Raw genomic sequence first — 14,018 nt, 5'->3', positions numbered from 1 at the left:
CAAAATGGCAGGTCCTTGGAACCTGTTTACGTTTTTGACATTTGGAATTTGGATCTTTGCATTCGCCTTCACAAGGCAGGTTTAGATGTTTACTATTTTATATAATACGAATGAAGCGCAGATCATTTTAACATCGTGTTTTGATTGTAATGATTGCGATACGACTGTTCCAGAAAATCCCTCACTGAGCATTCTGAAAGCATATAAAAATTAGGTTTCGATACCTTGACTGCCTGGAGGCTGGACATAAGCCAACATCAGGAATGCAGTCAGACCTGGAATACGTAGACTGCAGGTTACCGACCGCACACTAATTGGTTCAGTGACATCGTTTTCATTTACGATCTAATCTCATAACGTTAATTTAGTTTTTGTTACCTTTACCTGTTTACTACCTTAGTTATTCATTCTTATTCCACCGAATGCTTTGAGCAATTTAACATACTTAATTATATTTTGCATGTATGTCACTTGCCTGATAAAGGTACAAGCATCTTTACTGAAACGTCTCATTGAAAGTCAGCTTAAATTACTTCAATGTTGCAACAGCTTTTAAAATGCCACTTAAACATGTTAATGTATGTCATAATATGTAGGCTACAGTGAACTTTTCTGCTGTTTTTGGTATTTGAGGTCATACAGTTCAGCATGTTCTTTAGTTGCTGGAACAGGGCGGTCTGGTAGCCTAGTGGTTAAAGTGTTCTCTCGTTAAAGGGGCACTGATCTAACGGACTGGTTGTTGCCTTTGTTATTGTTTTTCCCCCGTGAGTACCCGGATGATACGCAACGCAACTGAGCGTGACCAGAGACTGGGGTACCGTCTGCAAGGACAGCTAAATAAACTTGGAGGCTGGAGGCAATATTTGTTTTACGCATTTTTGAACACTGATTGGTTAACTGTGATCTATAAAGATTTCGACAAAGGGCGCATGTTAATTTATTTCTTCAGCCTAAACAAACAAAAAGAACAAGGGAGCTCATCGGATGTCGTCATTTGGAAATACCCCAGATGGTTATAGTTTAATACTAAAAACAGTATCCATGCAGTGAAAGCATTTTCGGATATCGGCTTGCGTCGATAATACGATTACTACTCCCTTGTTGTCATCCACGTTTTCTCGTATAACCCTACACTTGTGTATTTGTCGTCATTCAATTGATGCTCAGTTAATGAATTTATTACAGGTACAATTAGTGGTAGCACCACTTATATTACCAGACAAAGGTTCCCATTTGGCATTTATTGTGTCTGGGGTAATTATTCAATCTAAATCCAGGTTTGAAGTGAGGTGAAATGTGTGTTATGTAATATGCACGTGGCAGCCCAGCAAGAGATGAATGATCAGTTGATTTACTGTTTTTGTAAATCAACGGATCGTTCCTAGTCATCAAAGGATTAACAGAAAATACGTTGATTGATTAATCACTGTTATCTTGCACAGTGGATATGTCAAGAGTGAGTGTTTACATGTCTAGGTTTACTAAAACAAAGGGAATACACTCATATCATGGCACGAAATGCCGATGTAAAAACAACATACTTTGTTCAAAGGGTTAACTGATAATACGTTGATTGATTGATCACTGTTATCTATCACTCAATGGATTTTTTAGGAACCGTGGACGCTATGAAAATAGTTGTCACGTGGGCTTTCTCAGCCGACCATTGAGACTTGACACCTATGTAAAACACCTGAAACAATCCAAGCGATCAGTTGAGAAACGAACACAGGTATAATATCCCGAAACGATATATATCTTTTAAAATATTTGATTGTAACTGAGACACGTGACATCGAATAAGTTTCTTTGTACAGCTGCAGACGAGTGGGATATTGTTCCTTTCTGTGGATATTCACGGATACATTCCTCGAACAAGGAAGCTGCCTAAAACTTATACACATAAATTTGGTAGGTTGTAATTATGATATCTGCATTTTGTTTTCCTTCATTTGAACCCATTCGTTCTTGTTTCTCTACGTCTTGGTTGGGAAATTCTTCAATGCGCGATAGTCGTTGTTGTCACAGGTCTTTTCCTTTGTAAGCGTGTATATATTACCGTCAATTTGTAAAATGTGATTCTCTCAGGCAATTTATAAAATGTGTAAATATTTCAGTCATTTTGACTAAAAAATCTGCCCAGATTGATCAAGACGATCAAAAGGGCCTACAAACATCACAACAGATTATTATGTAGGATTAAAAGCCAAACAACTTAGAAATGTACTTTTCAACGTTACATTTTCAGTCTCTTGGTGATGACATTAAACATCAAAATGTTTGGAATTCGTTGTCAAAATAATACAGATGGAAATGTTTTTCAGTCACTTTGTAAAATAACTGAATATTTAGACGTTTAATAAATTTGTTACACATTTGACAGTAAAAAAATATACACACTATAAAAAAAGCATATGCTCAGGTGAAATATATACTTTGTGTTGCAAGTCAAAATAGTAAGTGTAAACGAAAATCGCAAAATTACCAAGAAAGTGACTTATCAAAACTTCGTCACCATTACCGATGCTACTCACAAAGATACCTACATTTCCTTATTATCTCGAAAACTGTATTTCATTTTGTTGATCAATGTGACCATACGCCCTTATTACTACCCATAAAAGTGACTAACGCGCTTACGAATGGCGCAGCAGAGGTCGCGAACTAGTCTAGATTTCTGCTATACATCCGGGTACTCACTGGGAAAAAACAATAACAAAGGCAACAACCAGTCCCGGGGAATTGCGTTAGATCAGTGCCCCTTTAAGCCGAAGACCCGGGTTCGATTCCCCACATGGGTACAATGTGTGAAGCCCATTTCTGGTGTACCCCGCCGTGATATTGCAGGAATATTGCTAAAAGCGGCGTAAAACCATACACACTAGTTGCTGGAACATGTGAGAGTTGGGCTGCAACTGCATTTCATAAAAAAAATGTTCGTCATAAAACAATATCTGTTGCTTAGTATGGAGTATATCATGTACATCTCTATTCAGTCAGAAAGTAAATTGTGTTCTCAAGGTAATAATGTCATGAAGAATTATAACAGCATGTGTAACATATTCATTGCAGGATATCATCAGCAGTATTGTTATTGTGTCTTGTACCTGGAATACTGCTGGGTGTGGTGTAAAACAACAAGCAAACAATGTTTGATTGATATCATGGTCATGTGATATCTAGATTTCTATGGTTATGACTAATTTTAGCGTTTCTTTCTCTCTTTATGCAAACATTCCTTCTAACTTTATATGTTTCAGTGTGGGTATAACCAAATTATTTTATACGTGTGTAAATAAATTTTGCCAGGGCTACGGTGAAACTATTCCCAATCGGACATTTGGACCTATCACTTGAGACCTATAGAGGGTACCCGGGTAGGGTCGGGTAATAGAGGGGTGGGTACCCGGGTAGTAAATTTGGACTCCTCCCAGCCCAAATGGTAATGTAGTGTCATAGATTTTGAATTATTGGTTTGTTTTGCAGTGCATCTGTATCCTACTGTTGGTATGGTGATATTGAATCTCATGCATCATTGATGAATGAAACATGTGCATCAGGAAAAGTGAGCATGGCTAACATTGTGTCCCGAGAGAATGGTGCCGCTACAACGCTACCACCACCACAGAACTTGACTCACTCAACGGCGGGGGCAGCTGTGTCCGTCAGTAAAGTTGCACACTGCATGATCTTCAGGTACATGAAGCACACCGAGATTGGGGCAAGACAGAAGACCTATGAAATCAGCATGTACGCCAACTACTCGTGTGACCATCCTGGGTTGTGTAAAGGCATAAGAAGTGGATGGTTGTTCAATGTGAGTATGGACAGCATTAAGTATAGTATGACTCTATTTTATCATGGCATTGGTCAATCTTGTAATCCACACACCCTGTTGACTGTTTACTTAAATGCAAATCTAGGCACAATATTTCACCACTTGATCAAATACAGGACTTGTTGCGCTACGTCACAGGTACTCGTAAGTATACACATTAACTTCTTTATGATAGTAACTATCATAAAGAAGTTAATGTGTATACTTACGAGAAACTATTAGTTTCTGGAATGATTTTTAAGTGGAATTACCCCTACCTCCATTCAAAATTAATTAGAAAAGAACCTAAATGTTTGGACAAAGTCCCTTGACCAAACTTATGCCCTATGCATACTGATAATGCATATTCCAAAACAGGAAGTGATGTAAGCACATATGCCACACGGATCATACCACAAAATAGCCATACCACGATAATATAGAGTTGCCCGCCCCTGAGTCGCTAATGACGGGTACTTTGTTTTATCGAACTCGGTAAAGAATATCAGCATCAATCAGTCCTAACTGATGTGTCATAAAAGTAGAACAAAGAACAAGAAACGTTTTGGGTATGACATATTTAATAGGCTAGTAAGCATGCACCATTAGGATCCATAATAAATTAACTACCGCGATAATATAGTGTACCATGCTACGTGTAATCTAATCCTGCAGGTTGTCATCTTCATTACATTTTGGCTTGGCTAATGAGTCTATGCATAATCCAATCAAAATCTCGCACCAAATTCGAAATCTGGTTCGTAAACTGTCGTGCAGCTTTTGATCGATTGCAGGATTTGCAAAGCATGTGCACAGCCAACCCGTTGTCAGCAGATATTTTCCGAATCTTTTCATGTTTTTAATCAAGGTGCTCACGTGACTTGATGCATTTTGCGATGTAAGACCCGTTTTATCACAATATAGATCTTGATTATTGATCAGGTCCTCCTGACTTGGTGCCACCATTTTGTGTAAAGCAAACACAAGTGATATGAGAAGTGGAATCTGATTGGTCTATAGGAGAGGCTTAGAAGGGACATAACTGGTAGGGTGGAAACTGGACTTTTAAAGTCAGTTAACTCTCTTGCCACAGGAAGATGGCAGGTTGTGCTCAGTGTTAGATATTAAGGAGGGTCAAAGTAATGCCTGTTGTGAGAGCATCTAAGAATGGAATTAGTTGGCTCTGTGATTCATGATGTCAAGATGGTGTTGAGGGTTCGTCATCAATGTCATGCTCTCAGTCGACGGTTTGCCTGGTCCAGACTGAATTATTTATACCATTTTCCGTCTTTTAAAAGCCTGGGCATATAATTCTTTCAGACACACTTTACCCCTGTCATTTAATCGCAAAGATAATAATGGGGGAAATTCTGTGCCTAAAAATGACCTGTTATTTAATCAATGTTAATCGAGGCCCAGAGTTTAATCAAGACCCAGGCGTTTATCTAGTCCTGGCGTTTATTTAATGGAATATGGTATGATGTTATGAGCATGATGAGGTGGCCTGAATACAGCTGACTACATAAAATGTAAAATCTTAAAACATCTTTAAATGAAATATCTTTTATAAATCTTTATGCAATCTTTAACATGTTCACAAAAAATGTAAAAATGCTTTAAAAATATAAGCATGCTAAGTAGCTGATGAGGAGGGGTTGTTGTTTTGCAGGTGACATACAAAGGTCTCCATGGAGATGTTTACTGTTGCAACACCAGCCAGTGCAACATCCACATTCAGGGCATTCCTCCGCAGCAACAAATCTGCTACTCTGGGAGCAACATCACTCTCAGACCCACAGGTGAGGACAGCAGGACATGATGTATCGAGCACTGAGACTGTAGTTATACACACTGACACATGGTTATTATGTCCCAGAACCGGAGGAAAGTCTCTAACGTCCAGTTGGTGTGTGTCACCACACATCTTCCTGAGGCAAGGGAGTTAACTGACTACAAAAATCCAGTTTCCACCCTTTACAAACATGATGGGAATTTCTGGGCTTGATTGTTACAAGTTATGTCCCTTCTATGTCCTTCCAAATGACCAATCAGATTCCACTTCTCATTTCACTTGCATTTGCTACTACTTAGGACCCACCCGAACAAGGTACCCGAGTTACCCGTCCCAGCCCTATGTAATATTGCCAAAATGGTGTAAAACTCTACTCACTCAACCGAATACTGACACATTTCTATAATTTGTTGATCGGAAAAATAGTTTGGCTCGTTTAACGTTAATTTTACCACTTTGTGCTTTTTGTAGTTGAATTTCTTTTTGTTCAACAGCCAGTCTTGAAGTCTGTAAAATTCCTGTTTGTGGTCGGGCCACTTGGAAGCAGGATGGGAAGAGAGTGACTCAGTATTTCTGTGATAACTTCTCTTACTGTCAACAAAATGGCATCACAGTTGGTAATAACAGCAACTGCAAGCAGGTAGGTTATCCACAGTGTTTGTTGTATCAGCTGTTAGTTGGGAAACCTGGAATAATGTTTGGTACATTGGCTGTTTCCAGGCAGACTTGGCATAATGTTTGGTACATCGGCTGTTTCCAGGGAAGCTTGGCACAATGTTTGGTACATCAGCTGTGTCAGGCAGGCTTGGCATAATGTTTGGTGTATCAGCTGTTTCCAGGGAGGCTTGGCATAATGTTTGGTACATCAGCTGTTTCGAGGGAAGCTTGGCACAAGGTTTGGTACATCAGATGGTTCCAGGGAAGCTTGGCATAATGTTTGGTACATCAGCTGTTTCCAGGGAGGCTTGGCATAATGTTTGGTACATCAGCTGTTTCCTGGGTGGCTTGGCATAATGTTTGGTACATCAGCTGTTTCCAGGGAGGCTTGGCATAATGTTTGGTACATCAGCTGTGTGACGCTGGCTTGGCATTATGTTTGGTACATCAGCTGTTTCCAGGGAGGCTTGGCATAATGTTTGGTACATCAGCTGTTTCCAGGGAAGCTTGGCATAAAGTTTGGTACATCAACTGTTTCCAGGGAGGCTTGGCACAATGTTTGGTACATCAGATGGTTCCAGGGAGGCTTGGCATAATGTTTGGTACATCAGCTGTTTCCTGGGTGGCTTGGCATAATGTTTGGTACATCAGCTGTGTCAGGCTGGGTTGGCATAATGTTTGGTACATCAGCTGTTTCCAGGGAGGCTTGGCATAATGTTTGGTACATCAGCTGTTTCCAGGGAGGCTTGGCATAATGTTTGGTACATCAGCTGTTTCCAGGGAAGCTGGGTATAATGTTTGGTACATCAACTGTTTCCAGGGAGGCTTGGCATAATGTTTGGTACATCAGCTGTTTCCAGGAAGGATTGGCATAATGTTTTGTATATCATGATACAAACAAAGCTATTTCCTTTGTTAAAACGTCATAAACAATGAATATGAGATTGAGTTTCACAAAATAAACATTTGAAATGAATTTCAGTTGAGTGATATAAGTTGTTGAATTAAGTTTATTGTTTGTGACTTTGGCAACTGGTCTCATAAAATCCCTCCTTATCCAGTAAGCCCAGCTTGTAATAATCCATTTGTTGACAATGTTAGAAACTAGCAAGCACGGGTTGTTGAAGACCTATTCTAACCCAGATCTTCACTGGTGTTGTTATAACTGGGCAGTGGGATAGCCAAGTGGGTGAAGTGTTTGCTTCAAATACCCAGGGTTGATTCCCCACATAGACACCAAAATGTAAAGCCTAATGAAGTTACTTCCCTTTACATGCATCTCATGGCGGCAATAGGAGTTTGTATGCCTGTTTATGTATGGAGGCCCTTTCTCAGGTTGATGGTACACAACTGTTTATTTGGTTAAATATTAGTTTGAACGAGCAACAAAAAAACCCAAAACACCGCCCACTTGTACTATTATTTTTAAAGTTATTGCCTGAGAACCAAATTTTTTTTTAAGCCTAGAATATTGCCAAAAATTGTTGTAAAACCATATTCACTGCTGCTGTTGTCATCACTACTCAGGTACCCATGGGTACGACCAACAGGACGGAGGAGCTGTGCTGCTGTAGCCGGAACAAGTGTTACATCCCATCATGGCCAGTCAAACAGCAGAGCAAGCAGCGATCCTCCAACAGCAGCAGCAACAAGCAGTGGATCATTGCAGGAACTGTCATCACTCTCACGTTCTGCTTCGGAGTTGGTGCTGGTATTCTACTGGCTCTCATGCAGCATCGGAAGAATGCAAGGGGAGATAATCATGTGGCCCTGATGTATCGGAGGATTGGGGAGTGTGACAGGCAAGGAGATGAAGATGTGCTGATAACATAGGTCAGGATCTGCGGGATAACACAAAACCTGTTGCTTGACACCATAACTACAACAGCATAATGTTGTTGTTTCAAAATCACCAAATTTAATTTGAAAGCAGTTGCCTTAATTTTGTTATCCTGAAGATGTGGCCCTAATGTGATACCTTAGACGGGCCATATCGATCAACTCTTGTTGCCTCTAAAATATTTCTTTTGGATGCCAAAAGTATCCATTACACCTTATTGCAACTGCAATGTTGATTCCTTTGTTGATCTTCCTATCAGGACAAGAATATATTTTATTTTATTTTATTTTGAGAAAATGAGAGTTATATTAACGTCAGATATAGGTTGGCTTGGTACCCGTAGATGACTTTGACCTGTTCAACAAAGGTATCTTAATGCTACCACTGTATATATTGAAACATGCTTCGTACAAACTAGCCATGTGTATTCATTCTTTTACTGTGGTAGCTGTACCAGGTATGTTTGTTAACTGTACAGTTAACATGGCGTTCACTTGCTAGATAAACTTGCAGTAGTCGTAGCCTCGAACTTGGTGCTTCGTACACCCTAGCCGTGTGTAGAGTAGGTATTCACACTTTTACTGTGGTAGCTGTATGTTTGTTAACTGTACAGTTAACATGGCGTTAACTTGCTAGATAAACTTGCACTAGTCGTAGCCTCGAACTTGGTGCTTCGTACACCCTAGCCGTGTGTAGAGTAGGTATTCACACTTTTACTGTGTTGTCATATGTTTGATGAATTTTCCTAATGTACAGTAAACATGCCGTTATGCTATGTGACTATTGTCACTAACATGAAGCCATCTATATTGTTTGTAGTGGTGTATAGATGATAGGATGCAACCTGAACATGCCACTGTGTTCAAGGGCCAGTCTGTGTAGTAAATACTGTAAATCTTGAAATCAACGAAAGCATGAATTAAATGCAAAAGATGCGAGTGGTCCTTGTTCGCATTCATGAAACTTTGCATCTGTGTCTAAAAAATTACTATGAACAATAAGAGGGCCTCACTGCACACTTTGGACAGCAGTTACTTACTTAAATTGGGAATTTAACTTGCACTTTCAGACATATGCGTATTTCGCGCACGGGCCCGCCAGGACATTTAGTGTTTGGTCGAAAAGGGTACGTCCGAAAAGGGGAGGCAACCTAGGGGGACTTTAGGGTTGCTTACTTAATTTGGAGAACAAATTTGGAATTTTGAAATAAGCAGAAATACCAAACTGAATATATACACAAACAGTTTTACTGAGCAGCAGATGTAACAAGTATATAACAATGTTATTCAAAGAATAGGAATTACACAATGGGCATCCGGTGAGTTATCACTGCTGGGGTCAAGAGTTCTACCCACTCATGTCAAACTAGGCTGGTTCAATTATTTTATTGCCTTTGAACTTCCTTAATTCCAGTCAACAGAATAAGCATATAAACTGTGTGTTGTTTTTAGGGAAACACTGTTTATTGTTAGTACGAAAGTGCTTTACTCAGCGCTAATAAGTAGTGCTATTTGCTGTTTGATTGGATTAAGGTGAGGATATGTATCATTCCACTGGGGATGGGATGGGGGAGTCGCATTGATTTGGAGTCGAATTTTTGGCTAGGGGTCAGCAGTCGTATTAATTTAGAGAGGCATTAATTTCAAGATTTACAGTAGATGCAAGACAGTTAGAATTGTGTTATGAATTAGGATTAGCAGTAAATATTGTGCTTACTTTTTTTGCCACTGCTATGAAAGATGATATACAAATATAGGCAAACGTGTGGTTTATGTGAACGTGTGTTGATTTATATGCACCAACCATTGTGTGTTTTGAAATATTAAACAAAGTACACATAATTATGATCTGTGTACACAGATGTTTCTCCCTCTGCTATGAAATACACATGGCAGCATTGCAGATTTTATTGTATTTCTATCAATATAATTATGCTACTCAAAAGAAGTTAAGGACCCCCTGATTCTTTCATATTGCTATAGTTAATCTTTCATGGCATGACAGATTGACCATAGTAATATGAAAGAACATGGAGGTCCATAAAGAGCCAGGACAATACAGTTCTGGGTGTATTTAAATCATGCATGAAATTATTTCTGTGTGTGACCTCACACCTTTGGTTCACGATTCAATTTTCGAACCGAAATAATAGAGCTCCGCACAGCAAAGCCAACAACCCAAGAGCTGCGCAGAGTAACTGGCTTCGATCATGTTTAATGTTGGAGGCAAATTGAAGAGAAAGCTTGTGTGTTTTTCCTACGGATTAGTTGCAAAATTGGAATTGTCAGCTTGACTGGATTAGAAACCAGTGCTTATCAAAGCCTATAAATGCCTCTGTCGTGTGAAGCCGATCACGTTGAAGAAAGAAGGCAAGGTATTCCTGACCTGCTACTGAGCCTACTCCAGTCTTGTGACTTTTTTGAGAGGCATTTAGAAGTTGGAGTACTAAGTAAGGATAAGATATATGGATGAACAACATTTTTATTACAAGAGTGACGTTTCGGTGTTGGTTCTAACACTATTATCAGGCAAGTGATAAAGGTGTTAGAACCTACACCGGAATGTCGCTCCTAATTGTAATAAAGAAGTATATATCTTATCCTTACTTATCCAGCATTGTGGTCAATGGAGGAAAAATTCTTTCGGAATGAGGTGAGTGGAGCCAAGTAAGCTAGGGTGTGTTTTTTGGCTATTGTTTGCCAGCAATGGTTCTGGACGGTGCTTTAACATCTTTTGAGTAGTATACATCAGTGTTCCTCTCTTGATAATGTCCGGCACGTTGCCATGGTGTACAGAAGGCTGATGTAGATGTAGATGTAGTATACATCAGTGTTCCTCTCTTGATAATGTCCGGCACGTTGCCATGGTGTACAGAAGGCTGATGTAGATGTAGATGTAGATGTAGATGTAAATGTAGAGGCAGGATATCATATCACACATCAGCTAGCTTCACATGAGATAATCCGTCCAATAAGCTCATTTCCTTACAGTAGGTGTGTTCATGTGACCCTGTGTTATTTATGTGTGTGTATTGTGTTTAATGTGTGTCAGCTGAATGACGAATAGGCAGGAAGACATATCTGATCATGTAACTTCACTTTCATTCTCATTGTTACGTTTTTGCATGATGATGTTTTCATCCTTGTCATAGTTGTCCAATACTCAAATACACTTTAGTGTGATATTTATGTTTATGGCTCCATAACTAACAAACGTGTACACAATTTCATTAAAATTAGATCTAAGTTCTCGCTGCCGCTAAACAAAGATCTGAGGACATCCCATTACAGGTCACGTCAGACCGACCTTTTATGAACTCTGACCGACCAATGGAATTACTGACAAGAAGTCGACATTAGCCAATCAGAAGGCAGCTTTCTTGTTCTTTGCGGCACTAATTTCAAACTGGCGACTACGCTTCGAAACATATTTTGACAAATTCTCGCTTACAAATTTGAAAACTGAAGAAAAGAACATTCTTGAATGGATTATAGATGGTCTAGATTGTATAGATTCAGTCATTAAGACTGTAACTATCGTTCGGAATATCCTGTTTTTAGAAATCACATTCCGACTGTCACTTTCATGATCTGGTAAGTGACGCCCTGATTGGTTGGATGAAAGGTCGTTCTGACATGACTCCTAATGGGATGTCCTCAGATCTTTGTTTAGCGGTAGCGAGAACTGAGATCTGATTTTAATGAGATTGACGTGTACAAAACATTACAATCCCATTTTTATTTCAACCCACCTCAAGTTCTTCTCTATTCTGCAGCATACATGATATAAGAGAAGTACAAGTTCAAAATAGAGATCAGGTTCATTGCATAGAATTTGGTGCTATCTTAAGATTGTTCTTGGATGCCCCTCCCCTGAACATGCTGAAGCTGTCAGGTTTTTTATGTCCCTTCTTGAAGCTGTCATGTTTTTAATGCCCCTCCCCTGAAGCTGTCATGTTTTTAATGCCCCTCCCCTGAAACTGTCATGTTTTTTTTATGCCCCTCCCCTGAAGCTGTCATGTTTTTATGCCCCTCCCCTGAAGCTGTCATGTTTTTTATGCCCCTCCCCTGAAGCTGTCATGTTTTTATGCCCCTCCCCTGAAGCTGTCATGTTTTTATGTCCCTCCCCTGAAGCTGTCATGTTTTTATGTCCCTCCCCTGAAGCTGTCATGTTTTTGGATGCCCCTCTCCTGAAGCTGTCATGTTTTTATGCCCCTCCCCTGAAGCTGTCATGTTAAAGATGTCCCTCCCTTGAAGCTGTCATGTTTTGGATGCCCCTCTACTGAAGCTGTCATGTCTTTTATGCCCCTCCCCTGAAGCTGTCATGTTTTTATGTCCCTCCCCTGAAGCTGTCATGTTTTTATGTCCCTCCCCTGAAGCTGTCATGTTTTTGGATGCCCCTCTCCTGAAGCTGTCATGTTTTTATGCCCCTCCCCTGAAGCTGTCATGTTAAAGATGTCCCTCCCTTGAAGCTGTCATGTTTTGGATGCCCCTCTACTGAAGCTGTCATGTCTTTTATGCCCCTCCCCTGAAGCTGTCATGGTTTTTTATGCCCCTCCCCTGAAGCTGTCATGTTTTTTATGCCCCTCCCCTGAAGCTGTCATGTTTTTTTAAACATCAATAACTTCATAATATTTACTCAGAGCTCTTCTGCTTTCCAACTTTGCAGAGTTGACAGAGACAAACCTACAAATAAACAAAGTGTATGTTCATAAGAAAATGTATGGATGAAAATGACAGGGTATGAAATGAGTATTAAACCTGCAAATATAGCCTGTATTTGCTGTGTCCAGTAACATAGGTAGCATGCCATGCTCAAACTCTACAACTGGCTTTGCCGTTGTAAGTATTGTTCTCAGTTCAAACATAAAAATATGCTCATGTTTTGCAAATGATATTTTTGGATAAGGAAGTGGTATTATTTCTAAAGATACAAGTTCATGATGATCGCATACCTTTTCACATCAAGATATCAAGCTTGGAATATTGAATGGGTTCCGTCCGTTGCACTTCGTTCCAGGCAAGACTTTAGAAACTTTCAGATATTGCCACGACACCCTGCACCTATAGACCAACTAGTGAAACTGTGCCTTTATTGTTTCATTTATATTTTGTGTTAGTTTTCTATGTTTACCTTGAAAGAGATTGCTATTTATTCCTGACTGTGGATGCTTTGATCCAGGGGATGTCTGGTTCAGATTTATTAGAGAGATGTAAAGCTGACATTGTTTGTGATGACAATATTCAGGAGATGCGATTATGTCGAAAATTCCAACCATTCTTTTGGACAAAACATGCAAGGTGTATAGTTTTCTTTCTGTTATATTTTGTGTTACCATAGTTACTAATGTGTATTTGTTCATCTGGGCAGGAGTTGATTATCTAGTTCATGAGCCCAGTTTGACCCACACAATATGGATCATTTTAGAAATGAAGAAAATCTTTACAGTATGCGTTTATTTGAGAAGCAGACTTTGTTCTTGTTGAAATTGCATGTTTGTGACTTTGACCCACTAAATGCATACGTAAGGCTGAGTGTGTTGTGGAGACTGATTTTACTGGTATTCAGGAAGTATTTTACTAATATTCAAACAGGAAATTTGAATCTATTAGGAGTTCTAGATAAGATCAATGCAAACATGTCTTTAAATATTCATTTGGATCACAGGTTTGCTCATACATAGAAAATCTGTTGGGTTTTTTCATTCATTTTATCCATAGTTGTATATTTGATGAAGTAAGAAATTGCAGGTGTAAGAAAGAAAATATGTCTACTTTTAAGTCATTTGAAGCTGTCTGATAATTTTCATAAGACTTTAAATTTGATATTTGAAAGTCTTCTTAATTTATAAAACTAGTAACCTTTGCAGGCCACAGAAACCCTGTGGGCTTGTTTTGTTTATGAGTAAATTT

At 39.3% G+C, this 14,018-nt stretch overlaps 1 protein-coding gene across 1 annotated transcript; it reads left to right on the top strand.

Annotated features, from left to right (window-relative positions):
* On the top strand, window positions 1-9,414 carry LOC124143380. The gene is made up of 5 exons (XM_046512338.2): window positions 1-75; window positions 3,487-3,817; window positions 5,487-5,616; window positions 6,104-6,249; window positions 7,794-9,414. Exons 1-5 carry the CDS (start codon window positions 5-7, stop codon window positions 8,097-8,099), a joined length of 984 nt encoding a protein of 327 aa, XP_046368294.2. The 5' UTR covers window positions 1-4; the 3' UTR covers window positions 8,100-9,414.
* The last annotated feature ends 4,604 nt before the right edge of the window (window positions 9,415-14,018 follow it).

Source organism: Haliotis rufescens, unplaced genomic scaffold, assembly GCF_023055435.1.
Source record: "Haliotis rufescens isolate VD_foot unplaced genomic scaffold, xgHalRufe1.0.p SCAF_108, whole genome shotgun sequence".
NCBI classification, from domain to species: domain Eukaryota; kingdom Metazoa; phylum Mollusca; class Gastropoda; order Lepetellida; family Haliotidae; genus Haliotis; species Haliotis rufescens.
This window is presented reverse-complemented; position numbering and strand designations above follow the sequence as displayed.

Excerpts from the sequence above, each read along its gene's own strand:
- LOC124143380 (XM_046512338.2), top strand. The coding sequence starts at position 5 with ATGGCAGGTCCTTGGAACCTGTTTACGTTTTTGACATTTGGAATTTGG. Across the intron at positions 76-3,486 it reads TTTGCATTCGCCTTCACAAG|TGCATCTGTATCCTACTGTT; the intron begins GCAGGTTTAGAT and ends TTTGTTTTGCAG. Across the intron at positions 5,617-6,103 it reads CATCACTCTCAGACCCACAG|CCAGTCTTGAAGTCTGTAAA; the intron begins GTGAGGACAGCA and ends TTTGTTCAACAG.